Here is an 18,680-nt window from a genome sequence, read left to right as displayed (position 1 = left end):
ATTTTTTAATTTTTGTAATTTTTTTTTTAAAAAAAAAACCTCCGGCGACGGTGGGGCGCCAAGGCGAGACGCCACCACCACGCCGGAGGCGCCTAGGCAAGGCGCCCATACGGTGGTGGCGGCGCCAAGCCCAGACGCCACTACCACGGCTGTGGCGCCTAGCCTCTGCGCCGCCGCCGTGGTAGTGGCGTCTGGGCTTGGCGCCGACACCACCGTACAGGCGCCTTGCCTAGGCGCCTCGTTCTTTTTTTTTTTTTTTTAATTTTTTTTTTTTTTTTTTTAAAAAATTTGTTTTTCTTTTTTTTAAATTGTATGTTCCCTTTTTTTTTTTATTTTTTTTTTTAAATTTTGTTTTTTTATTTGTTTTAATTTTATATTTTTTATGTTTATAATTTTATTTCCGTGACTTGTTTATTTGCTTTTGTGTTTATTTTCGACTTTTTTTAATTTGTTTTCGTTATTATGTTTCGTTATTTACTTGGAGTTAGGCATCGCAATTTAGACCTGGTGCGGGGAAGAGTATTGACGTCGTGAGGAGTACGATCTACTCAATGGAGAGCTCGGGGCCCAGACACGTTAGATCCCGTGGTATTTCGGCCTCGGCCCGCAGAGAACGGGTGCACTGTTCTGCGGACGATGAAGATGATGATGATGATGATGAGGAGGAGGAGGAGGAGGTCGAGGAGGAGGAGGTCGAGGACGAGGATGATGCAGATGAGGATGTCGACGATCAGAGTGGACCATATGATGATTACGGTCCATTCAGTCAGAGACTTGATGATACGTATGAGACGCATAGGGTAGATGTGCGTAAGGGTCGAGATGGTAGGTTTGTTAGTAGATCTGGCACATCATCTGCGTCCAATGTGTCTGCGGGTAGCAGAAAACGGTCGAGGGCCGTTAATGATTCTTGGATGGTGAGGGGTGAGGTGGCCGGGGGACCTATAGACGGGAGTGTGATTCCTAGCTTTTTAGGACACATCGCTACCCGTATTTGGGAGGACCAGGAGAGGGCTTTGGATACAGGCATTTTGAAATGCCAAACCCGGGAAAAGACTTGTAGGTTTTTGTGTAGCTGCGCTGATGCTTGGCCGGAGGAGAGCGAGATGGTCGGGCGATTGAGGGCCACTAGAGTGAGTCACCTTCCTGCCACCATGCACGATAGGATTGACTGGACGCTGATCACGGCTTTCGTTGAGCGATGGCAGCCGGATACGAACTCGTTCCACCTTCCGTTCGGTGAGATGACGATCATGTTGCATGACGTCGAGGCCATCCTTGGGATTCCCGTGGAGGGAAACCGAGCATCTGTCGTCACTGATGCGGATCAGGCAGATTTACTAGCGGAGCTGTTGGCGGTGGATAGGGCTGCGCTGTACACATCGGCACTTGGTGTGTGGGATCACGGCGGCGTTAAGATCGCAGCCGTCTTGCAGCGATGTTTGCACCCTACGGCACGTAGGACGCAGGACACACAGCTGGCTGCATATGTTTTTCTTCTTCTCGGGTGTACCTTGTTTCCGGATAAGAGCGGGAACAAGCTCAGGCCACGCGACATAGTTGACGCGTGTGAGCCCGACAGAGTAGGCCAGTTTTCTTGGGGGTCGGCTACGCTGGCGTATCTGTATCGCCAGTTAGGATTCTCGAGCCGGGCTGATGCAGCAGGTATCACTGGATGTCTGACGTTGTTACAGACCTGGATATACGAGTATTTTCCTGCGTTTCGACCACACCGCGACCCGGTTCCCATTGGTGATGGCCAGCCACGTGCCTGTGCGTGGAGTCCGCGTGTCGAGAAGAAGTCCGTTGACCGCCTGCGCTCCATACGGTTATCGCTTGACAGGATGTCCCCCTTAGAGGTACAGTGATTAAATTATTTCTACTTTTACAATCTGATGCTTTATTTTATGACTGTTACTGATTTTAAATAATGTGCAGGTGAACTGGATGCCTTTCGGCCAGAACCCTAGTAATAGGGTACCCAGGACCCTCTACACTGGACTGATTCAGTATCGCGAGATCGTAGAGGCGTACATGCCGCAGCGCTGTCTTCGCCAGCTTGGATTTGTCCAAGTTGTCCCACCTCCACCGGCATGGCCCAGTAAGGCGGTACGATCTGCGTCGTCGAAGGAGTACGTCGTCCAATGGCCGTCAAACATGATATCCATGTGGGAGCAGTTTCCGATGGTTGCCCGCCTATGGACGGCGGAGCTGCAGCGGCCGCCAAGTGGGGTGACTGCCATGTGTGACCAGCACTACATGGAATGGTACATCCGGCACTCGCACCCGAGGTTGATCAAAGACATCGACGACGCAGATGATGACGATGTGCCACCTGCCACTGCCTCTTATGCGGTACGTCTCATCTTTTATTTGTTGTTCTCTTATTTTAATATATATATGTATAATACGTCGTTTCATGTTTTTTGTTTTGTGTAGTGGATGGGCAAGATTATGCAGTTGGGACACCGACTTTTTGAGGAAAGGGACTGCATGACGAGTGCATCAGGCAGAGCTGTTATTGACGATCTGGAACGGACCCTTGAGCAGTGGCAGTGGGCGTCACAGAGGGATTACTGATATTTGAAATTAGACATTATCTTTTTAGTTTGTAATATTTGACATTATTGTTCTTAGTTTTTAAAATTCAATATTATCATTTTATTTTGTAATATTTGAAATTATTGTTGTTAGTTTTTAAAATGAAACATTATCTTTTAAAAATGAACACATAGAAATGACATAGTATTGACAATACAAGGCCTCATAGTAAAAGGTAGGTGTACATCAACAAAAACTACATGGCAATTAAATTGTTCCACTGTTGCACGCGAGCATGGTACAAAGCATCCCAACCCTCCACGCTTGCTCTACGAATTTCATACCACTTCGGTATGATATTTGGGACCGGAAAATCGGGTGACATGTCTAATCGGATAAAATGTCTGTATGACGGCCCAAGAAATCCAATAACAACGTCCCTTACCGGTCTGGTGACGGTCTCGCGCAAACACCAGGGCAGAACCGTTGTACATGGATAATAGGCTCGACTATGTAAACCAAGGCCGAAATGCATGACTGCACACTTGTAGATGTTTGCAACGGCAAAGAGATCAAGTGGCGCATCGAACCAATGATTTTGACCGCAAGGTCCCCCTCCCCACCGGATACGCTGCAGAGACCTATCCAAGTCCTCGCCGTACACATGGCCATACACATCTCGGTTTGATGCGATTTCACTGTACATCAACTGCCGCACTAAACCGTAGTTGTCTTCACCCATTTGAAACACATCCGCCACAACCCGAAATCCGCAGTTACCATCTGCAATGACATCATTCCACCCGTCCAAGAATGGCATCATGATATTAGGGATCCTGTCCTTATATGGAAAATGTTCAATGTCCATTCTCCCTGTTACACACATCAATAAACACAATAAACAAGTCAACAGTAAACTAATCAAACAGTCAACAAAAGAAATTGAAGTCGAATGTCTTACCGGTGCCGGGCATATTCACCGACGACGATGATTGGCTGCCACTTGATGAGGATGTACGACCACGGCCACGGCCACGGCCACGACCGCGAATGTACTCAAACGCACTCTTGTTCCGCCGTGGTTGTCGACCCCTAGGTCGCTCGACCCCTTCCGGTTCCTCGGTATCCAAACACGATGTATTGAACATGTCATGAAGTATGTGTGTAGCACTACGAATGATCGAAGGGTGACTGGAGGACACTTGGTCAAACATCATCTGAAACTGCTCCAACTCCTCCTGTTCACGGTGAACCGTATGCGGAACAGCATGCTCTCCGATAACGAGCGTCCGCCAGAATGGATGAACCTGATCGACATGTAACGACGCCCTGTCTTGCGTAATTACGCGGTGAATGGTGCATGCACAAGGTAATCCATGAGTCATTGATATAGCACATCCGCACCGAATAGCCACTTCATCGCCCAACTCCCTCATCCTGGTATACTCGCTCAGAATCAACCCCAAACAGTGGTGTGACACACGACCGTGGAGAATCTTAAATATGAAATGGCCATACAACATGCCATGTCGTCGTCTGGAGTCCTCGAGATAGTTCTTGATGCCGTTCCTCTGAGTATCAATAGCCTTGTTTATTCTCTCGAACAGTGTATCCAGAGCAGCCGTGGAAGAATCAATCCAGTCCTTCAAAGCTCTATGAGCGCTCTCGACTCTGCATGTCGTAGTGTTCCCAAAATGAAGAACTTGGTTCGTCCAATATTTGACAAACTTTTCCCTCTGAGGTACCCACTGATGCATCACATAGTCTACGATTGGCGGGCACCACTTGTACGCATCCTTTAAGTTTTCCAAGGCTCGATCGTACTCTGCCTCCGTGGTAGCTTGCAGGATCTTCCGCCACTTACCATTTACCAATCTCTCTGCTGAATCTAAGTTCTTGTTGAAAAGGTTGTAGGCTTTGACTTTCACGCAGTTGTTGATGTGCCATGTGCACAGTAAATGGCTCGACTCCGGAAACAGCTCCGCTATAGGGGCAAAAAGACCTCCCTCACAATCACTTACGATGGCCGATGGCTGTACATTTGGGCCGATGTAGTTTCTCAACTTTTCCAACACCCAACGGTAACTCGCAGCCGTCTCATCCTTCATGACTGCATAACCAATCAGAAAGTTCTGGTTCGTTGGAGCCATCCCAACCATCTCAACCAGTGGGAACTTGTACTTGTTTGTCTTGTACGTTGAATCGATCAAAATCACAGATGGCCAAGACGAAATCATATCAGCACAATCAGGATGGACAAGGAACAAATGAGTTACCTCCGATGTGTCTTCGTCAGATTCAAACCAGTAAAGGTAACCACGTGCTTGTGCCTGGTGCAGAAGCTGCTGTATAGGGTTCCTTCCCTCTGACCGTTCAAACCTCAATTTCTGTCTGACGTTGTAGATGTGTCTTCGGTTTGGCTGGTCTTCGGGGAATTTCTCTAACACAGACGCTAATATTTTAGCGGGCTTCACTTGAGCATCACTCATTTCTTTTACAACTAGTTTCGCAGCTGGACTTAGGCCGCTTAACTGCCGATGCCCCACTTTGTATGCTATCAGCTCATGGTTGTGATATCCCCATTTGTCGTAACCCTTCACTTCCCAACCGTCACGCCTTTGATGTTGTCGAACCTTAACTCGGAACTGACACCCACAACCTTTCCGCTTTGAGTCAAACCGAATCGCTTTACTGAAATCTCGTTCTTCTCTTTTGCGATAACGGTCGCATCTCAAAATGCGATCCATTCTACCATCCCGTTGAGATTTATGAGTTGCTACTACTAAACAAAAGCCTGATCTAATTGCAGCCTGTTTTGCCCAATCAATCGCTTGTTGAGCATCTTCGAACAGGCCATCATGTACAAAAATCCCACTGTAATCATTTCCGTCTCCACCATAATCCTGTAACAATAACATATAACGTATAAATATAATTACATTAAGATTAAATTAACAAAAACAAACAAAAAAAAAAAAAGGGGATTAAATTAAAAAATAAAAAAAAAAAAAAAAAAAAAAAAAAAAAAAAAAAAATCCCTACTGGCGCCTGGCCAGGACGCCGGAGCCACGGCCGGGGCGCCTGGTCAGGACGCCGCCGCCATGGTGGCGGCGTGGTGGCCAGGCGCCTTGGCCGTGGCTGCGGCGTCCTGGCCACGCGCCACTACTATGGTCGAGGCTTCTCCACCAGGCGCCGTGACCACGGTGGCGGCGTCCTGGCTAGGCGCCACAACCACGGCATGGCCTTTTGGCTAGGCGCCAGCCACCATTTCGTCCTTACGATGCGTTACGAACCTCGTTTTCCGATGACGACGGCGATTCTCCGGTGATCCTCGGCGATCCGGTGCTGCTCCACATTTTTTTAGTGCGAAAAATTTATCTTCCGTTAAAATTATAAAAAGGGCAAATTTGTCAAAAAATTATAAAATGTGGGCTTTATGTAGAGATTTGCGGGCGATGAATAACAAGTCCCTAGATTTAAAGCTTCCCAGGATTGTTTATTGACTATTGTCTTTTAGTTTTAGATGACTTTGAGAATGTTATCAACTTTTAATGGGCATCTTTTTTGGCTTGCTTCTTGTGTCACTCCTTTGTAGGCCCTAATCTTGTCCTTAAAAATATCAAAGTGAAACTTGTTTAGTTGGTTACTAACAGCCTATTAGTTGAGTAAAAGCCAACTTTAATTAAACTTGACGGTCATGTCTTTTTTTTCCTTGATTGAAGAGTTTAAGGCCTTGTTTGGTTGCACTTCAATAATGGGGGAAATACAAATTCATGGAAAATGTGTTTAAAAGTAGTTGTTTGGTTAGCAGAAATGTAGGAAGTTGAAATTTCTAAGGAATTTGGAATTCCTACAAAACATGGGAATCAATTTCCCACACCCTACCTTGGTCACTCAAACTTCCCACGTGTATTTTGGGTGAAATTACATTATTGTCTTCAAAATTTTAGGAAAGTAGTTCAAGTTATATTGTTATAATTATACATGGGTAATTGGGTATTACATAAGTTAACCAAACAAAACATAGGAAACTAATTTATGGGAAATACGATTTCCTATATGTCAACCAAACACAATTTTAGTATTTCCTAGGCAATAAAATTTCTCATGTATTGTAACTTCCTATTGGCATTTAATTCCCATTTACAACCAAACGAGGCCTAAGTGTTAATTCTATTTTCTTCCCATTGTTCAAATAATATTTAGTAAAATAATTTAAGTTCAATGAAAATAAGTTCAGTTTAGTAAAAATAAGTTTAGTTTAGTAAAAAATAAGTTTTTATACTTTTAATTAACAAAATTCAATAACTTTAAAGACAAATTTAATAAAGTTTTAGTAAAAATAATTTAAGTTTGATAAAGATAATTTCAATTTAATAATTTAATTTCAGTTCAGTAGAAAGACTATAAGGTGCAATAGAAAGACTATATAAGGTGAAGAGAACACGTCATTAGTTAATGGTTCTACTTTTACTCATATACTCCCTTTGAGTCTTCTTAAGTGCCCCAATTTGATTGTCACATTTGCTAACTGGGGAATTTGACTAATAATTGATTTTAATTAGCAATTAATAATATAAATTACAAAAAATTAATGATCAAAAACTATATATTGAGACGATTCTAATAAGTACCTATATGACTGTTTGATCTTATGTATATGCATAATCATTAATTAAAGTGATATACGTGAATAGTACAAAAGTCAAAACGAGACACTTAAAAAATGCGAAAGGAGCATTCACAATCTTTTTGTTATTCTAACTGTTGGGTACCTTTCCTTTTAAAATATACACATTCTTTTTGTGTCTATATACTACAAATAGGTTATGATAATTGTAGTAAAAAAAAACTAATTGGGTCGCATGATGAGTCTATGACTAAGAACCAGCAATCTTCTTATTTTTAATTAAAATCAATATGAACTTGTTTTGTTTAGAATTATGAAAGTGATATGTTTAGTGTATTTCTATCTATGAGAAGAGAACTTGAACCTTGTTGAGCCATTAGCTTTATCATGCAATATAAGCCAAATTCCAAAGTTCTATGAAAAATTTATCCTATATCATAATTATTTTAGCTATCAGTGCCTACTTGTTAAGTGTTTTGGGGAGGGAAACAGAATTAAGCAAGATAATTCTCGTTAATCACATGGAAAACTAACAAAATCTATTCAAACAGTCGGCACCTTACAAGTAAAAGTACTAGTGGCATCATCAAAGGCGTAGCTATATGTATGAGGACAATATGCATGAGGATATACACTTAAAAACCTGGAAAACGCGGTGATGGGGCCTGTTGCAATTGTTTTGAAGCTTAAATCTTGATGCATTGCTACCTCCAGAGTAAGAAGGAGCCAAGGGTATAGAATTAACAGTGTGACATGGCTGAAATTGGCTCTGCCGCGTGCTCATGGTGAATCTTGTCAAACCAGAAAAATTGGTTTTATTCTGTTTTAATGGTACGACTCTTGCAAGTGTTCCTGTCATAAATGTACATTTTGTGCAAACCAACTCCAAAATTAACTGATTGTTGGTGTAATGTACATTTTGTGCAAGCCAACTCCAAAATTAATTGAATTAAACCTTCAGACGAGATTTATTACATCCAAAATTAAATGTATAGGTCTTTGATGCGAAAAAGATAATTATGATAATGCAAGTTCACCTAGATTATGATAGTGTGGCTGGAACAGAGTGCGGTGGCTTTTGAGCAGGCCAGTCCACCGTGGCTGTACCCTGCCGTCCATCCCATAAGCTCTGCCCACAACACAGCACAGCCACAGGCCAAGCATGTCAGGACCACTATTTTTTACTTTGTATAATTTTTTGGATACAGTGCTGGCCACTCGACCAGCAGGCTGCCCTTCTGCCATGCCATGTATCCCAAAAGACAGCCCCCCACCAAGGTGCCTCATAAAAACAGGTTAGCGCTTTGCATGAGAAAGACAGATGAAAGTTGTCAAGAAGATCTGTATCACATACGAAGTAGCTAATAGTTGGCCAAATAGCCATATATCTGTTGATATATTTGAGCATAAATATTGTGTACTCAGTACTCAGTTGCAACACCCTAATATTTTCCAGGATCTCAAACACAAGCTAAAATATGAGAACCTGCCTGAAAAAGTAGACATGCAAAGGGGATGAAATTTTAAAACAAGCTAATATGTATTCTCCCCCTTATTACATCATGCATTCATGCATTATATGGAAATATTATCAGTGGCATTTCTAAGAATTCTATTATTTATTACATTATCTTCAGAGCTCTCCCTGCCCAATATTACCTCCTTGCTAACTCACCTGCACCAGAGAATGTATAGCACAGATTAAACCCCAGACACGCATAAAGACCACATTTTCCATGTAGAGCACAAATAACTTAGAACAAGTATATATGCAGCAGTATCATTGAATTTCCTACACATAAAGACTGCTTTTTCAATAATTAACACAATTAACTTAGAGCAAGTACATATGCAACATCATTGAATTTGTTTGATCAGTTGAAACATTCAAAACACGAGAAACAAAGATAGGTGAAGACAACACAAGACCAAGCGAGGTAGGAGACTGTTACATGGATCAAAATTGGTGGCACACTTGTCAGGGAGCTGCAAGGCCATGCTTCGATCAACACCAGATATAGGGGGGCCATTGACAAGCACACATAAACAAGGCTGTCCCAAAGTTTTGATGGCATTGCAGCATGTCTCGCTTGGTGGGATAGGGCTGAATGGGGAAACGGCAGTCCTGCATGGTATTAGCTGCACCAGTGCTGAGAAGAACGTATTGCCACAGGTGAGCCCTTGGCCCTGCCTTACCATCACTGACATGATTAACATCATGACCACAAAAGAAACAAAAGCCTTGTCATGGCAATGGGGTAGCTTCATGATTCAACTAGAGTGAAAATTCCCTTCAGCAGTAGGATGCATATGAGGGTTTGAATCAATGGAAATCAAATTATATATAAAGGAGAGTTGACATTCACTCATGCCAATGTGCATCTTCATCCTACCACACATCAGCATTTTGATGCTGAGTTCTGCCAACTGTACTCCTAAGTTATCACATAAATCATGCCTATCCTAGAACAGTTTGAAAACCCAAATTATGTGACTGCGTACTTCATAAGCAATGCACTCACACATCTAGGGGATCAACCCACCACCCACCTCATAAAGTTAGACAGGAGAAAATTTGGGGAAGAGCCATCCATTAATTTTCATACAACAAGTTATAACTGAAAACCATAGTAAAAAGAAACTAAGACAGAAAAACATAAGTCCGCAGAAATTAAATGGATGTCAGTGATGTCACTGCATTCTGAAGTCAGCTTTTGAACAAATTTCATCCACTGATGATCAAATATTTAACAATTTTGGTAAATTCATGGTTCTTAGTGATACAAGCCTCAAGGAACAACTAAATAGTAAGATAACCACTTAAAAACACCTCGTCCATGCAAGATGCCCTCAAATAAAATTAACCCCTCACCTGGACATCTGCTAAAAAATCTTCAGATAATGTTTCATGTTTGTAAGCTGGATAGTATCATGTTATGCTCTGACTACGTTGAAGAATCTCTTTTGTTTCCTTTTAGATTAATCACAGCAAGCTCCTTTTCAACAAATTCCCCAGCACACATGGGAGGATACATACTTGCAAGTGCAGAGTTAGCAAAATGGCCTAGTGGCTTTAGAACAGCATCTGATGCAACATGTGCAAACAACTGAGACACATGAGCACAAGAAATTTCTAATTAGAAAAATGTTAACCTCTTCACTACAGAAAGTTTACATTATACTATTGTATGAATAATAAGGCTGTCTACTCACAGTTGAAGATACCCTCCACAGACTGCACCTTTGTTCAGATGCTAATCTAATTGCTTCAAGAGTCCTTTTGGTCACAACAACCTCATGCATTCCGGCAATGCATTCGCCGCCAGTCAGCCATTCAATCTGCAAATACATTCATGTGATATGAAACTGCAAGCATCAAAAAAATTGGTACAGCTAAGTGGTGCAAATGAGTAACAAGATTCACAACATCTGAACAAAATACATCAAAAAAGACAAAATTGACCCATAGCAAAATAGAAGTTTACTCAGAAAACTGGCTAATAATATAAATCCAAATTGCATTGCTGTTAGATTACCAAAGCGTTAATGAAGTTTATATTGTTTCTGTAGAAACGGTAGTAACATGAAGGGAATTCTTTATTTTTACATGAATGGAATGCTTACACTTCGTTTATTTTTTGTATAAAGACACTGATTTGTTAGTAGTTACAATTCACTTGTCGTCAAGTAAATATACCCAATTACCCACTCTCACTTTACCAGTAAAAGATAATCTAACTTGTACATTTGATCAATTAGTTGCATGTGGAATATAAGATACATAGTAAATGAAAGAGCAACAGCCAAACTAAACTAATTTAAATGTCTAACAGATTAATGGAAAAGAAACCATGAAACCCTTGCACCTTGGCTCAGAAAACCAGAAAACATTTAGATTCGCCATGTTGGTAAAGGCGTAAAGCAGTAGGATATCCTTTGAACAGACTTTTAATTAATCATATAGCAATTCAAATCAATTAAAACTCCGATTAATACAAAGTATGGCCTTGCTGTTAAATTGCAAAGTGAAAATTTTCCAGGCGAAAGGAGAATTAGTGATCGGTTACTGCTGGACACACTGCAAATCCTAGATAGAGCAGTTGTCAGCCCTGACAGAAAATGATAGGTAGCTTGCCAGTGAAGCCTAGAAGTTTTCATATCTATCCAAAGTTAGAGCCTTAGAAGATTGGGATAGGTTACAATTTTCTTATCTTGGTAATTTCTGTTAAGCCAAAACTATGCACTCTACAAAATAGAATATTGTCAATGTGTATGTTGTATCTGCCTTACCTGTTTTCCAGTCTGAATAAGAAGGCATCCAACAGGAACTTTGACTTCCACCTTTTCTCCATTTCTAAGCCAAATGTTCAGACCTGGAAACCTACTCCTCCCATGGATAGTTAAGAAGTTAAGGTCGTAGTGATATCCTGCAAATACAGTCCCCTCCTGTCCATGATGATGAAGGTCACTACCCGTTGGAGCAAGAAGGTGAGGCCCCTATGTACCAGGAAGGCAGGAATCAGTAAACAGTCCAATAAGAAAATCATACATTATGAATGCACTATTGTAGATACTACGGAGTACTAAACAGAGGTGTACAAAATGATTGTTCGACAGTAATGTGAACAAGGAATATCATACTACCAACCTGAAAGATAATTTCTGTTAAAAATCAATTAACAATTTGTTTGGATAACGAACATTGGAAGGAAAGGTAGAGAAGAGCAAGTGATGAATTCATTACCCTTGTTTGAATATGAAATTGGGGAAAAAGAAGTGGAAGAGTAAGGTGAACCCATTAAGACATTAACCTTCTCCTCATTGGAAGGAAAACACGAGCAAAATCCTCACCTCCCATAAAAAACATCAGTTAGTTTACAAAGTGTAAAAAATAGGTATACCTGCTTCATCAAAGAAGTGAAAGCATCCTTAGGCAAGCCAAATCCGATAGCGGCCATTTCTGCAACAACCTAGGTACAATGGCAAGTGAATAAGGTGAAAGAGTAAGGAAAAAGGTAAGCACCACAGAATGATAGAAACATGATTACCAAGAGACAAGAGTGACAACCTCTATAGCTGATATCATTTTAAGACCCCAAGAATCCATGGTCTCTTTCCATTCTGGGAATCCTTCAGGAATTACGGGCTCAGCATTTAATTCCTGTAATATCATACAAGCAGAATTAAAATCGAAACCGAAATTGAAATTGAAATGGGTGAAATAAAATCAAGAGAAAGAGGCAGAGGCAGACCTTGAAGCGAGTATTCGACGGACGAGGACCAATCCTCCACATATATCTCCACTTAGGATCAGGCCCAGTTGGGGTGGATGGCTGATTTTGGGGCGACATAGCTTTAAGATTCTGTTGCATTTCTGCATCCACCAAACTTCGGGGGACTTCAACTCCTTCCGGCGTAACTCCAACCTAGAAAGATGAAAGATGATCAATCAATCAATCAAACAAACAAATCAATCCAATGAAAGACAACTAAAAGATCAATTGAATGAAAGACGGGACAATAATGGAATCAATGAATGAACCTGGTAATGCAAAAGAGGGCGTTCTTGAAGGCGCTTGAATTCCGGGGTTTGCTCGAAATACTTCTCCATCATGTCAAGAAAACGATCATTGTCTTGAGCAGAACATCTGGGATCTTTTACCAGTAAAGCTCCTGTCTCCTGCAGAGTCCGGCTAACCTCCAAACACAGCTTTTTCATTTCTGCCTCGTTGCCATTCCCGCTTTGTTCCCACTCCAAGTATGGGTTCAGATCTATAACTGGGAATTTCTCCATTTCCCTCTCAATCTCAGTTGAACCACTACTACACTCAACTATAATAAAAGTTGAAGGCTTGAAAAGAAAATGAAAGCAAAGGGAGGATTAGAGGAAGATTAATGACAAAGTTGCAATTCCGTCCTTTACAGCTGAGGCGTTTAGAATGTGACAATGGGAGTTTGGAGAATAAAATATAAGGATGGGATTAGCAATTGATGGTTATGTAAAAATATGATAATAATTTGTTTGGGTAGTGAATGGAAATAGCCGAATAGGTAGGGAATAAATAACAAAAATTATAAAATTATCCTTACTAATTTTTTTCTTCCAATCTTTTCATTAATGGCAAAAATGTCATTTTATACCAATTCTCATTCCCCTCCATTTAGAGGGTGTTTGTTTAGGGAGATAAAAATGGTGGGATAATGATAAAGGATGAGATAGAAGAAATGTAGTGTTTGTTTGAAGGGATAGGGATTAGAAGAGGGTAAAGAATAGGGATAAAAACACCACTTATCCTTCCATTTCTATAAGAAATAGGTTGAAAAGTACCAAATTACCTTTAATAAAATCGAAAGGGTAAAGAGAAAGGGTAGAAGTTAGTAAGGGTATTTTTATAATTTTATTACTTATCTCTAATTTATTTCTCATACTTACCAAACATGGGATAAGAAGTATTTATCCTTGTCCCACCTATCAATTCCCCATCTTTATCCTCCCTTCTTATACCTCTTATCTTTATTCCTCCAACCAAACGCCCCGTTATTACCTACCATCCCTTGGTAATAAAATGGTGAGAATTCACCCCCATTTATACTCAATCTCATTCCCTTATTTATTACCAATCCCATCTAACAAAGGAAATTTTTTTGAGTTGGGATTAAAATTCCCAATCCCACCCTCAATTCCCATGTACCAAACACCCCCTATGAGTATTATTTTATACCCTCATTTAACCCCTTTAATGTCTTTTGTAAATTATTATATTTAACGAAAAACATATTCACGAGGAACCTTCATAGAATCATCTCCGTAAATACTATCATAATACTACGTATAACTTTTACTTTTATAATTTTTAGTTATGGAATTAAAGTTATTGATGGTTAGAGGTAAAATAAAATAAAAAAACGGAGGAAGTAAACTCTTAATCTACTGGCTACTGCCCACATCACCAGTTCAAGGACTTTTCTTTTTGGGAAACGAGTTCTCGTAAAAATAATTGTTTTGTCTTTGTAAACCCCTAAGACCATCGTCAGTCATCCATATTATAAATGTAGTGTTTTTTCCCTGACTTTTGACCATAACTGTTCAATTTTTATATTTTTTTTAACGGGAAGAAAAAGGATTTCATTAATAAAATATTGTCAAACGGCACTTACAAACCAAACAGACGTCACAGACACACGGGAGAAGGTGGATGGTGCTAGAAACTGCAGAATATTAGAGGGAGCGTAGCGGCCGATTACGTACTTTTCCAAGAGAGATAAAGAGAGTTACTGAGTGAGCTTGTTGGGTTCTCTCATCTCACGTGAAAACACTAAAAACTGAGGAAAAAAGTTAGATTTTTTTTTTAATAACAAACTTCATTTTTTTTTTTGCTTGGTCACGTGAATTGATAACAATAATATAAAAAAAAAATCAGAAATGCCCTATTATACATTATACAACTTCCCATGAATTTCAAACCTTATTTGTGTAGCATATATATATATATATATAACAAATTATCGATTTGAAACAACACCTACATTAATTTGATAAATTAAATAACAAAACTAATATAAGCACAAAATCAACCCAGCAACACATAAAGAATAAAAAATTGAAACTTTAAAATTGAATATGAAAAAATTGAATTACCTGAACTCAGTAATTTGCCGACACCGAAACTTGAGACTGGGGACTGGAAATATGCGAGAGAAGGGGGCTTTTTTTAAAAAAACTAAACCTGAATCGAAGAACGGATTAAACGCCCAAGAGTATAAGACGAAATGACAAGGACTCAAGATAGAGTAGTCACGACCACCGTTGATATGTCTCTTCGATGAGAGAAAGAAGTACTTGAGTTTGAATGTTGATTTTTTCTTTCTGTATAACTGGGGTTTAATTAAATGCATTCTGCTGTTGTCAAAAAAAAAAATTATATTGAGGTTTGGGAGATTTTTTTTTTTTTTGGTAGGGGTAAAGGGGACTAATTTTTTTTTTCAAGACTCAACTCGAGACTTAGTGATGCGGGAGCAATAGTCCAATAAATCTTTTCTTGAAAATTCATGGAGTTTTTAGATAGCCTACACTTTTAGTTATTATTAATTATTAGAATTTTTGCCTATGGGTTTTTACCTTTTACTTGAAAAGATTTTTCCTATTTTTAGGCTTTAAGAGTTTTAGTTATTAGGTTATTTATTTGTTTAATTTATTTATGTTAGGATAGATTTAGTGGTTGGTTACAAATATGATTAGGAGATATATTAGGATTAGGATTCTTAAATTCTATCTTATTAGGACATGTTTATTAATTTTCTATCTTATCTTTGTACGATTTTTCACCCTATAAATATGGGTGCATATCAATAATGATTTAATGAATGAATGATGAAAGATTTGTTATGGGAATTAACCCTTTGAGCGTTGCTCGTTTAATTGTTAATAAAAAACATCACTTGTTGCGACTCGTGATCATCTTCTAGTTACCACTAGGAAGAGACCCACTATTCTCGCGAGAATTAGAGTAATGTCCTTTTAATTTTTGTGTAGTTTCTTGAGTTCTAGTTAAAATCCGAAGATCCAATGTTATTATAGCTTGCGAGCCTTGCTAGAGTTTTGAGAGATTCACATCATAATGTAGATTCCTAGAAACTCCATGAAATTTCAAGAAAACCCATATTGGACTATTGCTCTTGCATCATACTCCCCTTCTTCAAAAAAATTCGCCTCGAATTTTGCCAAATCTTGAAACATGACAACGAACCCAATACGCCAAGATCGTGTAAATGCCAAAAGGACTCACAAAACCTGGCTCTATACCATTATGATGTGGATCTCTCAAGACCTCACAAGGCTCGCAAGCTATAATAATATTGGGTCTTTGAATTTTACCAAAAACTAAAGAATTACATGAAAATTAATAGGATAGTACTCTAATTCTCGCAAGAATAAAGGATCTCTTCCGAGTCACAAGTAGAAGATGATCACGAGTCACAATAAGTGATGTTTTTTTATTAATAATCAAACGAGCAATGCTCAAAGGGTTAATTCCCAAAACAAATCTCTCATCATTATTTATTAAAAATCAGATATGCACTCATATTTATAGGGTGAAAAATTGTACAAAGATAAGATAGGAAACTAATAATCATATCCTAAAATAAGATATAATATTAAGAATCCTAATCCTAATAAATCTCCTAATCATATTTGTAACCAACTACTAAATCTATCCTAACATAAATAAATCAAACATATAAATATCCTAATAACTAAAACTCTTAAAGCCTAAATATAGGAAAAATCCTTTCAACTAAAACTCTTAAGGCCTAAAATTAGGAAAAATCCTTTCAAGTGAAAGGTAAAAACCCATAGGCAAAAATCTTAATAATTAATAATAACTAAAAGATAGTGTAGATTCCTAGAAACTCCATGAAATTTCAAGAAAACCCACATTGGACTATTTCTCCCGCATCATATTATAATGTGGATCTCTCACGACTCTCACAAGGCTCGCAAGCTATAATAATATTAGATCTTCGGATTTTAACAAGAACTAAAGAATTACACGAAAATTAAAAGGATATTACTCTAATTCTCGCAAGAATAGAGGGTCTCTTCCTAGTCGCAACTAGAAAATGATCAAAAGTCGCAACAAGTGATTTTTTTATTAACAATCAAACGAGCAACGCTAAAAGGGTTAATTCCCAAAACAAATCTTTCATCATTCATTCATTAAATCATTATTGATATGCACCCATATTTATAGGGTGAAAAATCGTACAAAGATAAGATAGGAAACTAATAAACATGTCCTAATAAGATAGAATTTAAGAATCCTAATCCTAATAATATCTCCTTATCATATTTGTAACCAACCACTAAATCTATCTTAACATAAATAAAATAAACAAATAAATATCCTAATAACTAAAACTCTTAAAGCTTAAAAATAGGAAAAATCCTTTCGAGTGAAAGGTAAAAACCCACAGGCAAAAATCCTAATAATTAATAATAACTAAAAGATAGTGTAGGCGTTCTAAAAACTCCATGAATTTTCAAGAAAACCCTTATTGGACTATTGCTCCCGCATCACTTAGCTAAGATTTCTCAAGAAAATGGGATCAAGCTAATTAGGGAAAAACCTATAGTTGCAATATGGTACCCAAACATTAATGAACTTCACCATTAATGGCATCAACTAATAAGGATCCAGTTAAGGTCCCAACATGAAAACAAGGAAATACATATTCCATTGCAGTGTGGAGCCACTACAGCATCACACCATCCCACACAAAATTCTATACAGCACTAGTGGAAAATTCATCTTCTGCCACATTACATATGATGCATCAATATCAAGATCACCCTGCGATCGTGTAATTGTACCCAATTGGCACCTTCCCTCTAAGAGGTAGATTCGTGAAAAAAATGGAGTGATTAAAATCCAAATAAACATCATTTCAAAAGATAAAGAGAACTATTAGGAAATAAAAGATTTTTCATTGCATAAGAAAGAGTGATCATATTAAAAAAAATAAAAAATAAAGTGAAAACAAAAGGAAAAGGTCAAAGTCTATTATAAAGTATGGTGCTTAGATCTGTATCTCCATTATAATGGTGTGGAAACTATAGACAAGAGATAGATGACAGAAATACACAAGAATGGTTAGTCGGTTTGCAAGAAGAGCTCGCCAACATGGATGTATTCTTCGAAAGCTGAAACAAAGAGAATAGAACCAATTAAAGTGGTTTCAATGTTTCCATTTTCAAATTAGTAAAACCGTTTTGTTTGTTTCAACGAATTTGCATGACTGGTTTGCTTCCAAAATTAAAATGTAAAATAAAAATGGTAAAACCCATAGCAGTGTCGCCTCGAGCAATACCTTAGTTAATGTTATTGATTCTAATCATCCTTAACATTTGTCATACAACTAATGCACTTATAGATAGAAATCTCTTAGGAGTACTATTTATTTTCAATTTTCGATTGTGTTTCCTAATTGTTATTCTTACTTTTGTTTTTATTTTATTGTAGTTTAAAATCATGGTGATCTTGATAAAAATTTCCTTTTTCTTGGTTTTCTCCCTATTAGGTCGAGGCATGATTACTCACTATTATTTTAGAACCTTTTTTTTTTTTATTTATTAAAAAAAAATTAAGCATTTTTTTTTTTTTTTTTTTAATTTTATTAATAATGGGAGTTGTCACTGATGCTCATCTTGTTCCTCTTTCACCACCGAGGCATCTAGTCGTCCTTGTTATTCAAGCAGCGCAAAAGTAAAGCTCACTTTTTGGATCGATTTGTAGTTGGGGATTGGGGGTGTTGAGGTATTCCTTATTTTTCTATGCGCAAGGCATTGAGAGGATGGTGTGTTTATATTATTCTAAATTTATAAGGAAAACTATAGAAAAAATAACAATAATAATTCCAAAGTTTTGAACTTTGACTCTTATAGAAATTTAGGATTTCTTATTTATTGAACCAACATCTTTCACAAGTTAGCCAACCCTCGTACACATGT

At 38.4% G+C, this 18,680-nt stretch overlaps 3 protein-coding genes across 5 annotated transcripts; 1 reads left to right on the top strand and 2 right to left on the bottom strand.

Annotated features, from left to right (window-relative positions):
* Positions 1 to 1,635: 1,635 nt before the first annotated feature.
* On the top strand, positions 1,636 to 2,624 carry LOC110702446. Its single transcript, XM_021880153.1, has 3 exons — positions 1,636 to 1,859; positions 1,939 to 2,355; positions 2,440 to 2,624. The coding sequence occupies exons 1-3, from the start codon at positions 1,845 to 1,847 to the stop codon at positions 2,578 to 2,580; spliced, it is 573 nt and encodes a 190-aa protein (XP_021735845.1). The 5' UTR covers positions 1,636 to 1,844; the 3' UTR covers positions 2,581 to 2,624.
* A 69-nt stretch (positions 2,625 to 2,693) lies between these two features.
* LOC110702436 (PKS-NRPS hybrid synthetase CHGG_01239-like) lies at positions 2,694 to 5,179 on the bottom strand. Its single transcript, XM_021880144.1, has 2 exons — positions 3,503 to 5,179; positions 2,694 to 3,414 (listed from the first exon to the last, which is right to left on the bottom strand). Exons 1-2 carry the CDS (start codon positions 5,028 to 5,030, stop codon positions 2,798 to 2,800), a joined length of 2,145 nt encoding a protein of 714 aa, XP_021735836.1. The 5' UTR covers positions 5,031 to 5,179; the 3' UTR covers positions 2,694 to 2,797.
* Positions 5,180 to 8,529: 3,350 nt separating this feature from the next.
* Positions 8,530 to 13,124, bottom strand: LOC110702420. 3 transcript variants are annotated; one of them, XR_002507463.1, is made up of 8 exons: positions 12,714 to 13,123; positions 12,424 to 12,597; positions 12,240 to 12,332; positions 12,073 to 12,141; positions 11,462 to 11,668; positions 10,385 to 10,510; positions 10,044 to 10,278; positions 8,530 to 8,846 (listed from the first exon to the last, which is right to left on the bottom strand). XR_002507463.1 is itself a non-coding variant. In XM_021880128.1 (7 exons), the coding sequence occupies exons 1-7, from the start codon at positions 12,963 to 12,965 to the stop codon at positions 10,117 to 10,119; spliced, it is 1,083 nt and encodes a 360-aa protein (XP_021735820.1). In that variant the 5' UTR covers positions 12,966 to 13,124; the 3' UTR covers positions 9,821 to 10,116. The 3 variants fall into 3 exon arrangements, 1 of the variants encoding a protein (XP_021735820.1); XR_002507464.1 differs by lacking the exon at positions 8,530 to 8,846 and adding an exon at positions 9,313 to 9,372 and having other exon boundaries at positions 12,714 to 13,124; XM_021880128.1 differs by lacking the exon at positions 8,530 to 8,846 and having other exon boundaries at positions 9,821 to 10,278; positions 12,714 to 13,124.
* Positions 13,125 to 18,680: the final 5,556 nt, after the last annotated feature.

Source organism: Chenopodium quinoa, unplaced genomic scaffold (assembly GCF_001683475.1).
Source record: "Chenopodium quinoa cultivar QQ74 unplaced genomic scaffold, ASM168347v1, whole genome shotgun sequence".
Lineage (NCBI taxonomy): Eukaryota > Viridiplantae > Streptophyta > Magnoliopsida > Caryophyllales > Amaranthaceae > Chenopodium > Chenopodium quinoa.
The sequence above is the reverse complement of the archived record's forward strand: the minus strand, read 5'-3'. Positions and strand labels throughout refer to the sequence as shown.

Coding starts and splice junctions, on each gene's coding strand:
- LOC110702446 (XM_021880153.1), top strand. Junction 2,356..2,439: donor CTGCCACTGCCTCTTATGCG/GTACGTCTCATC, acceptor TGTTTTGTGTAG/TGGATGGGCAAGATTATGCA.
- LOC110702436 (XM_021880144.1), bottom strand. CDS start 5,030: ATGAGTGATGCTCAAGTGAAGCCCGCTAAAATATTAGCGTCTGTGTTA. Junction 3,415..3,502: donor GGTGAATATGCCCGGCACCG/GTAAGACATTCG, acceptor TGTGTGTAACAG/GGAGAATGGACATTGAACAT.
- LOC110702420 (XM_021880128.1), bottom strand. CDS start 12,965: ATGGAGAAATTCCCAGTTATAGATCTGAACCCATACTTGGAGTGGGAA. Junction 10,511..11,461: donor TTATTCAGACTGGAAAACAG/GTAAGGCAGATA, acceptor ATGTATTTGCAG/ATTGAATGGCTGACTGGCGG. Junction 10,279..10,384: donor TGTGGAGGGTATCTTCAACT/GTGAGTAGACAG, acceptor CATGTGTCTCAG/TTGTTTGCACATGTTGCATC.